Genomic DNA, 13,404 nt, shown 5'->3' on the forward strand with positions numbered 1-13,404 from the left:
ATATATTTACAAAAGGGGTGTACTTACTTTTGTGAGATACTGCATTAAAAGCTTTTAAAAATGAAATTGTAAAAAGAATGTGTCATTCTATCTGATTATCTGGGTCTGGATGCATTATTATAGTTTTAAAATAACATTGAAAAAATAGATTTTTACATACAAAGAAAAGAAATGCATGATCAGGAAGACTAAGTTATATTTTACAGATCTTTAAAATCTCTTCCTATGATCTATTCCCAGTGATAAAATGAACACAGCAAGCCAGAAAAATATTTCAGTCCAACTTTAACGTAACCTTTCTTTATAGCTGCAAGAACAAAGCAAAGCTCAAACGTTCTTTCCGGCCTCCGTTGTGTTGAGGAATCACAAAACTGCAAGGACCCAAGAGCCAAATGAGTTGGAAGAGATGCCTTCATTAACTCTGACCAACCAGGCAGTCTGGTGCCAGTTCTGACCTGGGCCCAGTCACGGGACAGAGGAAGCAATCTGTCGTCGGGCTGCCATTGTTAGAAACCCTGAGGGGAGCCAGCGTGCTCGTTTGTGTGAGGAAAAGGGCGGCGTGCGGCACGCACAGGGCGGTCGCAGCCGCTCGAGCTGGCGCACCTCGCAGTTATAATGAGAGCGTAGGCTGGCGACCTGGCATCGCTGCTCGCTGAGCGATACATTTCAAAGGCACTAATTTGATCAAATGGCAGTTTTTGTGTTTCAGTTTTTAACTTCTGACTGCTTGAAAACAGTTGTACAAAACAAAACCTTGCAGTGTTATTAGTGAGCAGTAGAATTACAGTAAAATCCTCCATCTCAAAGCTTCAGAGATCAAAGCGACTACCTTCTGTGAGCAGAATAACAGAGGAAAACCAAGGAAGTTGTGGAAACAAAAAAAAAGGCTAAGGTTACTAATAAGGTTCTGATTACAAAGGATATCGAAGCTTCAAAGGAAACCGAAAGCACGGTTAAACATCGTCTACCCTTTATCCTAAACATCAGAGCCATTATGAGGCTCTGATGAAAACTTGTGTAGAATTATAAAGAAACCGTGTTGCTGTTCAGCTTCTCACCAAGCTGCACATAAAAAGCTTTAATTTTGTTCCAGCAAACATGGAAACGTTTTGATTCAGTAAAATTAATAGATAGAAAATAGATTTCTTAGTTTCTACAACAGCTACATATAACAACTCATTTAGAGCTTGTTATGATCAATTTTACAGCAATTTACTGCCTTTCCACTTATAAGAGAAATATTTTTAAGGAGCTTATTTACTATTTTTAGGTTTGGTTTAATTCACAGCGGCATAAAAAGGTTCTGGGATTGTGTGTTTTGTGGGTCTTCATGTGATGTTGTCAATCTGTCTGAAACTGATCCAATATTTGTTTTGTGACTTGATCATGGCATGTGAATTCTCCAACAGGCTTTGTTGTGTTACCATTTCTCTAGCTATAAACTAGTTCTCTGCAGTGGTTGTGGCATCTGTGTGCGTTTGTGTTTGCGTGACACTCACTCAGACGCGACGGCCGGAGGAATGGGCTCCTCCAGTAACTCCAGACTGTGAAGAATCCAGAAGCAAAGCCACGGTCTGCTCGCATCCAGACACTACATTAACCCGAAAGAACACACTACACATGAACAAAGGGGGATCGGATGACCACATAAAGCCACAAACGCGGTGCTGAGAACATGATAGAATCACAAACAAAACATGGAAGCCAGATGGAGGAGCGACAAGAGACCCATTATGGGTCATAAACATAGATAATATTCCATCTCTAATCCTACAATAATGATGCAGCTATGAAGCAAAACCTAACTTTGTTTCACTGCTTCGCCCCATCAAACATCATTTTTCTAGGTAGCGGCAGTTACATTTAGTGGTGCTTTTACAAGGAAAAAATATAAAGGAAATGAAAATCAGAACAAGTATGCATGCTGAGATAGTTATGAGAAAAAGAAATCTGGTGATACATTTAAACGTAAGCTTACTGTACCTCGTAAGCATCCGATAGGTGACGTAAACCCTTCTTGAGATACTGGTAATGTTGGTCCCGCAACAACATTGGCCTGAAGAAACATAACGAATATTTAGTCACTCTAACAATGTATAGTTTTAAGTTACATCACTAAAGATACAGGGTCAAAATTTTCATTTTCAGAGTTCTTACATCATTTTTAATGCATAAAGACTTCAATATGTTCAATAAGGTTAGATATTAATGCAATGGTCAGACTATATGGAACCTGCAAAAAATAATAATTAACTTACCTCTATACTTTTCCTAACTGGACAGGAATTATTTTTGTTTTTTGTACTGGTTATTATATTTCTGATCCCATGCATCCCAGAACTTAATAATCAAGTTCTTCATGTTTTGATGTAACATCTCTTACTCTGAACAGTGGAGTTGTTTAATGTTTTCTGGGTTAGGATGCAGATGCACAATGAAGCTCAACTAAACAAGTGATTTTACTTTGGTTGTTTACTTTCATACAAAGAACTGTCCCTAATCAAGGATGTCAAACTTAAAAAAATCCGCCACTGATCTATTATAGATCTCCAAGTCTTTTTGTGTAAATTAAGATGCAAACAGAATGTTAAACAAAATGAAACTAACTGGGACTAAAAGTCACATTGTCTCCTGGTTTGTTTTTATGTCAAGGTGCACGTGTTCACCATCAGTGAAGGCCTTCAACCTTCATGTGCATCCTTATCTCATTGCAAACCAGCATATGGCTGCATATATGCTGAATGAGTCAACCGAAACTTCCGTCCTCCCCTTCACCCACCTAATCTTGAGCTCCATCTGCCCTTTTAATCGTTGTTTGCTTCCAAGCTGTAATTATACTCTTCCCACACAGGGTTAGTCACAAGGTGTCATGTTTTTGTTGCAGCACATATGAAACACAACAACAACCAGTTGCCCCACCGCGTCAGATAAGGATTCACCACGCCCTTTCAAATGTTGAGGGCAGACGATGCCTCGGATGACAAGATGAAAAATGACACGTATAGTCTCTGGATATATCGGATGAGCTCACGCATCCAGACTATGAATGCTACAATACATCCAATTTGCTGTTAAAGATTTTGAACGATTTTAAATAACAAAAGGCAGGGAAATTCACTAACAATATTTTGCACATATACGTTTCATTTACATTGTAAGCTAGAGCATTTAGTTTTGCTGATCGATGTGGAAAAACATTAAATGTCATGTTTCACATCAAATAAACGAGCCAGGAAAGGTCTGTTAAATCAACCATGAACAAATTTTCTTAAAAGTTCCTCATGTTAAAATTCCACATTTTTCCAGGCTCACATTTCCACAGTTCTCTGTTTGTTTGGCTCATTCTTAAGTATGAGGCAGGCGGCCTGGATGGATGGACGGATGGAAGGATAGCATGATGGATGGAGGGACGGATGGAAGGAGGGACGGATGGAAGGATAGCATGATGGATGGAGGGACGGATGGAAGGATAGCATGATAAATGGAGGGACGGATGGAAGGATAGCATTACGGATGGAGGGACGGATGGAAGGATAGCACGACGGATGGAGGGACGGATGGAAGGATAGCACGACGGATGGAGGGACGGATGGAAAGAGGGACGGATGGAAGGATAGCATGATGGATGGAGGGATGGATGAAGGAGGGACGGATGGAAGGATAGCATGATGGATGGAGGGACGGATGGAAGGATAGCATGACGGATGGAGGGACGGATGGAAGGATAGCATGATGGATGGAGGGACGGATGGAAGGAGGCACGGATGGAAGGATAGCATGATGGATGGAGGGACGGATGGAAGGATAGCATGATGGATGGAGGGACGGATGGAAGGATAGCATGATAAATGGAGGGACGGATGGAAGGATAGCATTACGGATGGAGGGACGGATGGAAGGATAGCATGATGGATGGAGGGACGGATGGAAGGATAGCATGATAAATGGAGGGACGGATGGAAGGATAGCATTACGGATGGAGGGACGGATGGAAGGATAGCATGATAAATGGAGGGACGGATGGAAGGATAGCATTACGGATGGAGGGACGGATGGAAGGATAGCACGACGGATGGAGGGACGGATGGAAGGAGGGACGGATGGAAGGATAGCATGATGGATGGAGGGACGGATGGAAGGAGGGACGGATGGAAGGATAGCATGATGGATGGAGGGACGGATGGAAGGATAGCATGATAAATGGAGGGACGGATGGAAGGATAGCATTACGGATGGAGGGACGGATGGAAGGATAGCATGATGGATGGAGGGACGGATGGAAGGAGGGACGGATGGAAGGATAGCATGATGGATGGAGGGACGGATGGAAGGATAGCATGATAAATGGAGGGACGGATGGAAGGATAGCATTACGGATGGAGGGACGGATGGAAGGATAGCACGACGGATGGAGGGACGGATGGAAGGATAGCACGACGGATGGAGGGACGGATGGAAAGAGGGACGGATGGAAGGATAGCATGATGGATGGAGGGATGGATGGAAGGAGGGACGGATGGAAGGATAGCATGATGGATGGAGGGACGGATGGAAGGATAGCATGACGGATGGAGGGACGGATGGAAGGATAGCATGATGGATGGAGGGACGGATGGAAGGAGGCACGGATGGAAGGATAGCATGATGGATGGAGGGACGGATGGAAGGATAGCATGATGGATGGAGGGACGGATGGAAGGATAGCATGATAAATGGAGGGACGGATGGAAGGATAGCATTACGGATGGAGGGACGGATGGAAGGATAGCATGATGGATGGAGGGACGGATGGAAGGATAGCATGATAAATGGAGGGACGGATGGAAGGATAGCATTACGGATGGAGGGACGGATGGAAGGATAGCATGATAAATGGAGGGACGGATGGAAGGATAGCATTACGGATGGAGGGACGGATGGAAGGATAGCACGACGGATGGAGGGACGGATGGAAGGATAGCACGACGGATGGAGGGACGGATGGAAGGAGGGACGGATGGAAGGATAGCATGATGGATGGAGGGACGGATGGAAGGATAGCATGATAAATGGAGGGACGGATGGAAGGATAGCATTACGGATGGAGGGACGGATGGAAGGATAGCACGACGGATGGAGGGACGGATGGAAGGATAGCACGACGGATGGAGGGACGGATGGAAGGAGGGACGGATGGAAGGATAGCATGATGGATGGAGGGACGGATGGAAGGATAGCATGATAAATGGAGGGACGGATGGAAGGATAGCATTACGGATGGAGGGACGGATGGAAGGATAGCATGATGGATGGAGGGACGGATGGAAGGATAGCATGACGGATGGAGGGACGGATGGAAGGATAGCATGACGGATGGAGGGACGGATGGAAGGATAGCATGACGGATGGAGGGACGGATGGAAGGATAGCATGACGGATGGAGGGACGGATGGAAGGATAGCATGATGGATGGAGGGACGGATGGAAGGAGGCACGGATGGAAGGATAGCATGATGGATGGAGGGACGGATGGAAGGATAGCATGACGGATGGAGGGACGGATGGAAAGAGGGACGGATGGAAGGATAGCATGATGGATGGAGGGATGGATGGAAGGAGGGACGGATGGAAGGATAGCATGATGGATGGAGGGACGGATGGAAGGATAGCATGACGGATGGAGGGACGGATGGAAGGATAGCATGATGGATGGAGGGACGGATGGAAGGATAGCATGATGGATGGAGGGACGGATGGAAGGATAGCATGATGGATGGAGGGACGGATGGAAGGATAGCATGATAAATGGAGGGACGGATGGAAGGATAGCATTACGGATGGAGGGACGGATGGAAGGATAGCACGACGGATGGAGGGACGGATGGAAGGATAGCACGACGGATGGAGGGACGGATGGAAGGAGGGACGGATGGAAGGATAGCATGATGGATGGAGGGACGGATGGAAGGATAGCATGATAAATGGAGGGACGGATGGAAGGATAGCATTACGGATGGAGGGACGGATGGAAGGATAGCATGACGGATGGAGGGACGGATGGAAGGATAGCATGACGGATGGAGGGACGGATGGAAGGATAGCATGACGGATGGAGGGACGGATGGAAGGATAGCATGACGGATGGAGGGACGGATGGAAGGATAGCATGACGGATGGAGGGACGGATGGAAGGATAGCATGATGGATGGAGGGACGGATGGAAGGAGGCACGGATGGAAGGATAGCATGATGGATGGAGGGACGGATGGAAGGATAGCATGACGGATGGAGGGACGGATGGAAAGAGGGACGGATGGAAGGATAGCATGATGGATGGAGGGATGGATGGAAGGAGGGACGGATGGAAGGATAGCATGATGGATGGAGGGACGGATGGAAGGATAGCATGACGGATGGAGGGACGGATGGAAGGATAGCATGATGGATGGAGGGACGGATGGAAGGATAGCATGACGGATGGAGGGACGGATGGAAGGATAGCATGACGGATGGAGGGACGGATGGAAGGATAGCATGACGGATGGAGGGACGGATGGAAGGATAGCATGACGGATGGAGGGACGGATGGAAGGATAGCATGACGGATGGAGGGACGGATGGAAGGATAGCATGATGGATGGAGGGACGGATGGAAGGAGGCACGGATGGAAGGATAGCATGATGGATGGAGGGACGGATGGAAGGATAGCATGACGGATGGAGGGACGGATGGAAGGATAGCATGACGGATGGAGGGACGGATGGAAAGAGGGACGGATGGAAGGATAGCATGATGGATGGAGGGATGGATGGAAGGAGGGACGGATGGAAGGATAGCATGATGGATGGAGGGACGGATGGAAGGATAGCATGACGGATGGAGGGACGGATGGAAGGATAGCATGATGGATGGAGGGACGGATGGAAGGAGGCACGGATGGAAGGATAGCATGATGGATGGAGGGACGGATGGAAGGATAGCATGATGGATGGAGGGACGGATGGAAGGATAGCATGATAAATGGAGGGACGGATGGAAGGATAGCATTACGGATGGAGGGACGGATGGAAGGATAGCACGACGGATGGAGGGACGGATGGAAGGAGGGACGGATGGAAGGATAGCATGATGGATGGAGGGACGGATGGAAGGATAGCATGATAAATGGAGGGACGGATGGAAGGATAGCATTACGGATGGAGGGACGGATGGAAGGATAGCATGATGGATGGAGGGACGGATGGAAGGATAGCATGACGGATGGAGGGACGGATGGAAGGATAGCATGATGGATGGAGGGACGGATGGAAGGAGGCACGGATGGAAGGATAGCATGATGGATGGAGGGACGGATGGAAGGATAGCATGATGGATGGAGGGACGGATGGAAGGATAGCATGATGGATGGAGGGACGGATGGAAGGATAGCATGATGGATGGAGGGACGGATGGAAGGATAGCATGATGGATGGAGGGACGGATGGAAGGAGGGACAGATGGAAGGATAGCATGACGGATGGAGGGACGGATGGAAAGAGGGACGGATGGAAGGATAGCATGATGGATGGAGGGATGGATGGAAGGAGGGACAGATGGAAGGATAGCATGATGGATGGAGGGACGGATGGAAGGATAGCATGACGGATGGAGGGACGGATGGAAGGATAGCATGATGGATGGAGGGACGGATGGAAGGAGGCACGGATGGAAGGATAGCATGATGGATGGAGGGACGGATGGAAGGATAGCATGATGGATGGAGGGACGGATGGAAGGAAGGATAGCATGATGGATGGAGGGACGGATGGAAGGAGGGACAGATGGAAGGATAGCATGATGGATGGAGGGACGGATGGAAGGAGGGACGGATGGAAGGATAGCATGATGGATGGAGGGACGGATGGAAGGATAGCATGATGGATGGAGGGACGGATGGAAGGATAGCATGATGGATGGAGGGACGGATGGAAGGATAGCATAATGGATGGAGGGACGGATGGAAAGAGGGACGGATGGAAGGATAGCATGATGGATGGAGGGACGCATGGAAGGAGGGACGGATGGAAGGATAGCATGATGGATGGAGGGACGGATGGAAGGATAGCATGATAGATGGAGGGACGAATGGAAGGATAGCATGATGGATGGAGGGACGGATGGAAGGATAGCATGACGGATGGAGGGACGGATGGAAGGATAGCATGATGGATGGAGGGACGGATGGAAGGATAGCATGATAGATGGAGGGACGAATGGAAGGATAGCATGATGGATGGAGGGACGGATGGAAGGATAGCATTACGGATGGAGGGACGGATGGAAGGATAGCATGATTGATGGAGGGACGGATGGAAGGATAGCATGACGGATGGAGGGACGGATGGAAGGATAGCATGATGGATGGAGGGATGGATGGAAGGAGGGACGGATGGAAGGATAGCATGATGGATGGAGGGACGGATGGAAGGATAGCATGATGGATGGAGGGACGGATGGAAGGATAGCATGATGGATGGAGGGACGGATGGAAGGATAGCATGATGGATGGAGGGACGGATGGAAGGAGGGACGGATGGAAGGATAGCATGATGGATGGAGGGACGGATGGAAGGATAGCATTACGGATGGAGGGACGGATGGAAGGATAGCATGATTGATGGAGGGACGGATGGAAGGATAGCATGACGGATGGAGGGACGGATGGAAGGAGGCACGGATGGAAGGATAGCATGATGGATGGAGGGACGGATGGAAGGATAGCATGATGGATGGAGGGACGGATGGAAGGATAGCATGATGGATGGAGGGACGGATGGAAGGATAGCATGATGGATGGAGGGACGGATGGAAGGATAGCATGATGGATGGAGGGACGGATGGAAGGAGGGACGGATGGAAGGATAGCATGATGGATGGAGGGACGGATGGAAGGATAGCATGATGGATGGAGGGACGGATGGAAGGAGGGACAGATGGAAGGATAGCATGATGGATGGAGAGACGGATGGAAGGAGGGACGGATGGAAGGATAGCATGATGGATGGAGAGACGGATGGATGGAGGGACGGATGGAAGGATAGCATGATGGATGGAGGGACGGATGGAAGGATAGCATGATGGATGGAGGGACGGATGGAAGGAGGGACAGATGGAAGGATAGCATGATGGATGGAGAGACGGATGGATGGAGGGACGGATGGAAGGATAGCATGATGGATGGAGGGACGGATGGAAGGAGGGACGGATGGAAGGATAGCATGATGGATGGAGGGACGGATGGAAGGAGAGCATGATGGATGGACGGATGGAAGGAGGGACGGATGGAAGGATAGCATGATGGATGGAGGGACGGATGGAAGGATAGCATGATGGATGGAGGGACGGATGGAAGGATAGCATGATGGATGGAGGGACGGATGGAAGGAGGGACAGATGGAAGGATAGCATGATGGATGGAGAGACGGATGGAAGGAGGGACGGATGGAAGGATAGCATGATGGATGGAGGGACGGATGGAAAGAGGGACGGATGGAAGGATAGCATGATGGATGGAGGGACGCATGGAAGGAGGGACAGATGGAAGGATAGCATGATGGATGGAGGGACGGATGGAAGGATAGCATGATGGATGGAGGGACGGATGGAAGGATAGCATGATGGATGGAGGGACGGATGGAAGGATAGCATGATGGATGGAGGGACGGATGGAAGGATAGCATGATGGATGGAGGGACGGATGGAAGGATAGCATGATGGATGGAGGGACGGATGGAAGGATAGCATGATGGATGGAGGGACGGATGGAAGGATAGCATGATGGATGGAGGGACGGATGGAAGGAGGGACGGATGGAAGGAGGGACGGATGGAAGGATAGCATGATGGATGGAGGGACGGATGGAAGGATAGCATGATGAATGGAGGGACGGATGGATGGATAGCATGATGGATGGAGAGACGGATGGATGGAAGGACGGATGGAAGGATAGCATGATGGATGGAGGGACGGATGGAAGGATAGCATGATGGATGGAGGGACGGATGGAAGGATAGCATGATGGATGGAGGGACGGATGGAAGGAGGGACGGATGGAAGGATAGCATGATGGATGGAGGGACGGATGGAAGGATAGCATTACGGATGGAGGGACGGATGGAAGGATAGCATGATAAATGGAGGGACGGATGGAAGGATAGCATTACGGATGGAGGGACGGATGGAAGGATAGCATGATGGATGGATGGATGGATGGATGGATAGCATGATGGATGGAGGGACGGATGGAAGGATAGCATGATGGATGGATGGATGGATGGATGGATAGCATGATGGATGGAGGGACGGATGGATGGAAGGATAGCATGATGGATGGAGGGACGGATGGAAGGATAGCATGATGGATGGAGGGACGGATGGAAGGATAGCATGATGGATGGAGGGACGGATGGAAGGATAGCATGATGGATGGAGGGACGGATGGATGGAAGGATAGCATGATGGATGGAGGGACGGATGGAAGGATAGCATGATGGATGGAGGGACGGATGGAAGGATAGCATGATGGATGGAGGGACGGATGGAAGGAGGCACGGATGGAAGGATAGCATGATGGATGGAGGGACGGATGGATGGAAGGATAGCATGATGGATGGAGGGACGGATGGAAGGATAGCATGATGGATGGAGGGACGGATGGAAGGATAGCATTACGGATGGAGGGACGGATGGAAGGATAGCATGATAAATGGAGGGACGGATGGAAGGATAGCATTACGGATGGAGGGACGGATGGAAGGATAGCATGATGGATGGATGGATGGATGGATGGATGGATAGCATGATGGATGGAGGGACGGATGGAAGGATAGCATGATGGATGGATGGATGGATGGATGGATAGCATGATGGATGGAGGGACGGATGGATGGAAGGATAGCATGATGGATGGAGGGACGGATGGAAGGATAGCATGATGGATGGAGGGACGGATGGAAGGATAGCATGATGGATGGAGGGACGGATGGAAGGATAGCATGATGGATGGAGGGACGGATGGATGGAAGGATAGCATGATGGATGGAGGGACGGATGGAAGGATAGCATGATGGATGGAGGGACGGATGGAAGGATAGCATGATGGATGGAGGGACGGATGGAAGGATAGCATGATGGATGGAGGGACGGATGGAAGGATAGCATGATGGATGGATGGATGGATGGATGGATAGCATGATCAAAAGTTAAAATCCACTCCAGCTTGTCATATACTCAATATACTCAACCCCTAAACTGTCGCCATGAAACCCCAGAATAGATGCTGACTAACAAAACTACATCCTTTTCTGACCAATAACATTCATTTTCTCATAGAACCAAATATACTTCCACATAAGCAGAGTTGTCATAGAAATGAGATGAGTCAGACACACGGAGAAAGGATGACAGCTGATAGCAACAGCAAAGTATGTGGGCTGATCAGCACAGCGTTTTAGATAACAGCCATCATACATCACAGCTATGTTCCAGGAGGGTCTATGAAAGCTGTCATCGTTGTACCGGTCCAATGAATATGTGACTATAACAGCTGGAGCTTCACATAATCTGACCAATTTGTCAATAAACATTTCCAAATGTTAGCTTTGTCAACTGTCTATATCCTACTTTTAGAATAGGCGATACTCCCTTTAAGCCATACAGTCTTCACCTGTCTTATATTTATTTCAGAAAAAAACAATTAATGAAACAAAAAAATAGGAAGAGCCCTCCAGAAAATAAAGTTAGAAAAAAGTTTTCACATACTGGATGTTGCTGCAACATGTTTTGCCAACTTTAGCTCTGAGCAGGTGTCATGCAAATGTGCTTTACTGTAATATCAATAAGAAAAATCAAATCTTTAAACTACAATGTGATTTGAATATTAAAATAAGTTCAAAAGTGATCATTTGCACTATAAATATTGTAGAAACCCACAAACCTCAAAAATGGTTCTGCAGGAACTTACTGTGGTAAGCTGTGTATCTGCTTGTAAACACTGATGGTTTCTTCAATGGCGTGTTCCACTTTTTTCTACACAAAATAAAGAGCAGAGTGTAAACAGCAACTGTGACAAAAATAATGAGATAAAAGCCTTAGTGGAGATACTCAAACACAGAGCAGTGGTGTGTGTTGCGTATATGGCAACAAAACATAAATAAGAAACGAGGCAGCCACATTCATTATAAATAGTGATGCACCGATTGCAGTTTCTGGCCGATCAACGTTCTTTAAAAAGCCTTACCTGCTGATTCTGATTTTGACCGATTTATTTTTTTTTATAACTGACACTATCAGGTGTTAGGTCACAATACACCTTTAACGTTTCAATCTTATTAAAAACGTAGAAAAATACCCGTGAAACAATACAAACTTGTTTTAACCGCAATTATAAATGAAATGTTTAGAGCACTGCAGTTCCTTTAGTCTTTCATTTTTCACATTTAAAAAAGAAACAAAACTTGCGCAACAGGTTAGACAGCTAGATAAGATTGGTTTCACACAAATATTGGCTAATCACCAATCTCTCAAAATTAAGGAAATCGGAGCTGCTCAATCTGTGCACCCCTCATTGTAATATATTAGTTTTATGCTGTACACATTTATTGGCAGTCTGGTAAAGATTAGCATTAAATAAATGTATCTTAGAGGAGGAGAATAACTCAACAATGGAGAATTTGCTGCTGGATATTTTTTTACCTTACTCACCATCCTCCTCAAGGTGCAAGGCTGGATTTTTTTCATTTCCATTTATTTACACAAACCATATATCCATTTTGATCTTCTTCTTTCAAGTGAAATAACTTTTAGCTCGTATTTTCTTGTCTTCTACCCCATTATCAATTATATTTTTTAAGAGATATTTTAATTCTAATCACTTCTTGCTTATGTATGGAGGATGATTTTAACCAGAATTGTTCATCACTGGGAAATCCTACAGTCAGATCAAGTCCTTAAACTGCATTTAAACATCCAGTAGGAAAATAGATTAGTGTCATACTTAATTATCCCAAGCAACATCCAGATTCTATCAGAAATTGTAAATAATTTATAGCTTGCTTTGAAGAGTTTAATGTTTCAATATCTCTTAAATTCAACATTATTTTAAATATCTTCTCAGGTTTTTAGTCATTTGGGGTCACAGACTTTAATGGTTTCCATTCAAACTGGGGGCATATCCCAGAACTTCAGCTTTCTGTACACATCTTTTTTTTTTTTACATACAACTCTTGGGAGATTTTGCTATACATAATTAATAATTTTGCCAAAAGGTTTTATTAGGTAACAACCATATCAATAGCGAAAAAGTGCATCTTAATAGGAAATATATAAAAAAACAATAAACATACAGTGGCTACTGAAGCCCTTTTAAAATGCCAGATTTAAGATGT

At 46.7% G+C, this 13,404-nt stretch overlaps 1 protein-coding gene across 2 annotated transcripts in view; it reads right to left on the reverse strand.

Annotated features, from left to right (window-relative positions):
• fntb (farnesyltransferase, CAAX box, beta) overlaps nucleotides 1-13,404 on the reverse strand; it is a 29,722-nt gene that overhangs the window by 12,292 nt on the left and 4,026 nt on the right. Inside the window, exons 2-4 of one of the 2 annotated variants that reach the window (XM_047388604.1) lie at nucleotides 11,982-12,046; nucleotides 1,984-2,056; nucleotides 1,500-1,591 (exon numbers count right to left, since the gene is read on the reverse strand). In XM_047388604.1, coding sequence (XP_047244560.1) covers nucleotides 1,500-1,591; nucleotides 1,984-2,056; nucleotides 11,982-12,046 — 230 coding nt within the window. Of the gene's footprint in view, nucleotides 1-1,499; nucleotides 1,592-1,983; nucleotides 2,057-11,954; nucleotides 12,047-13,404 lie in introns of those variants that run through there. The other variant, XM_047388605.1, reaches the window with a different exon arrangement.

The sequence above is a fragment of the Girardinichthys multiradiatus genome, chromosome 15, assembly GCF_021462225.1.
Source record: "Girardinichthys multiradiatus isolate DD_20200921_A chromosome 15, DD_fGirMul_XY1, whole genome shotgun sequence".
Classification (NCBI taxonomy): domain Eukaryota; kingdom Metazoa; phylum Chordata; class Actinopteri; order Cyprinodontiformes; family Goodeidae; genus Girardinichthys; species Girardinichthys multiradiatus.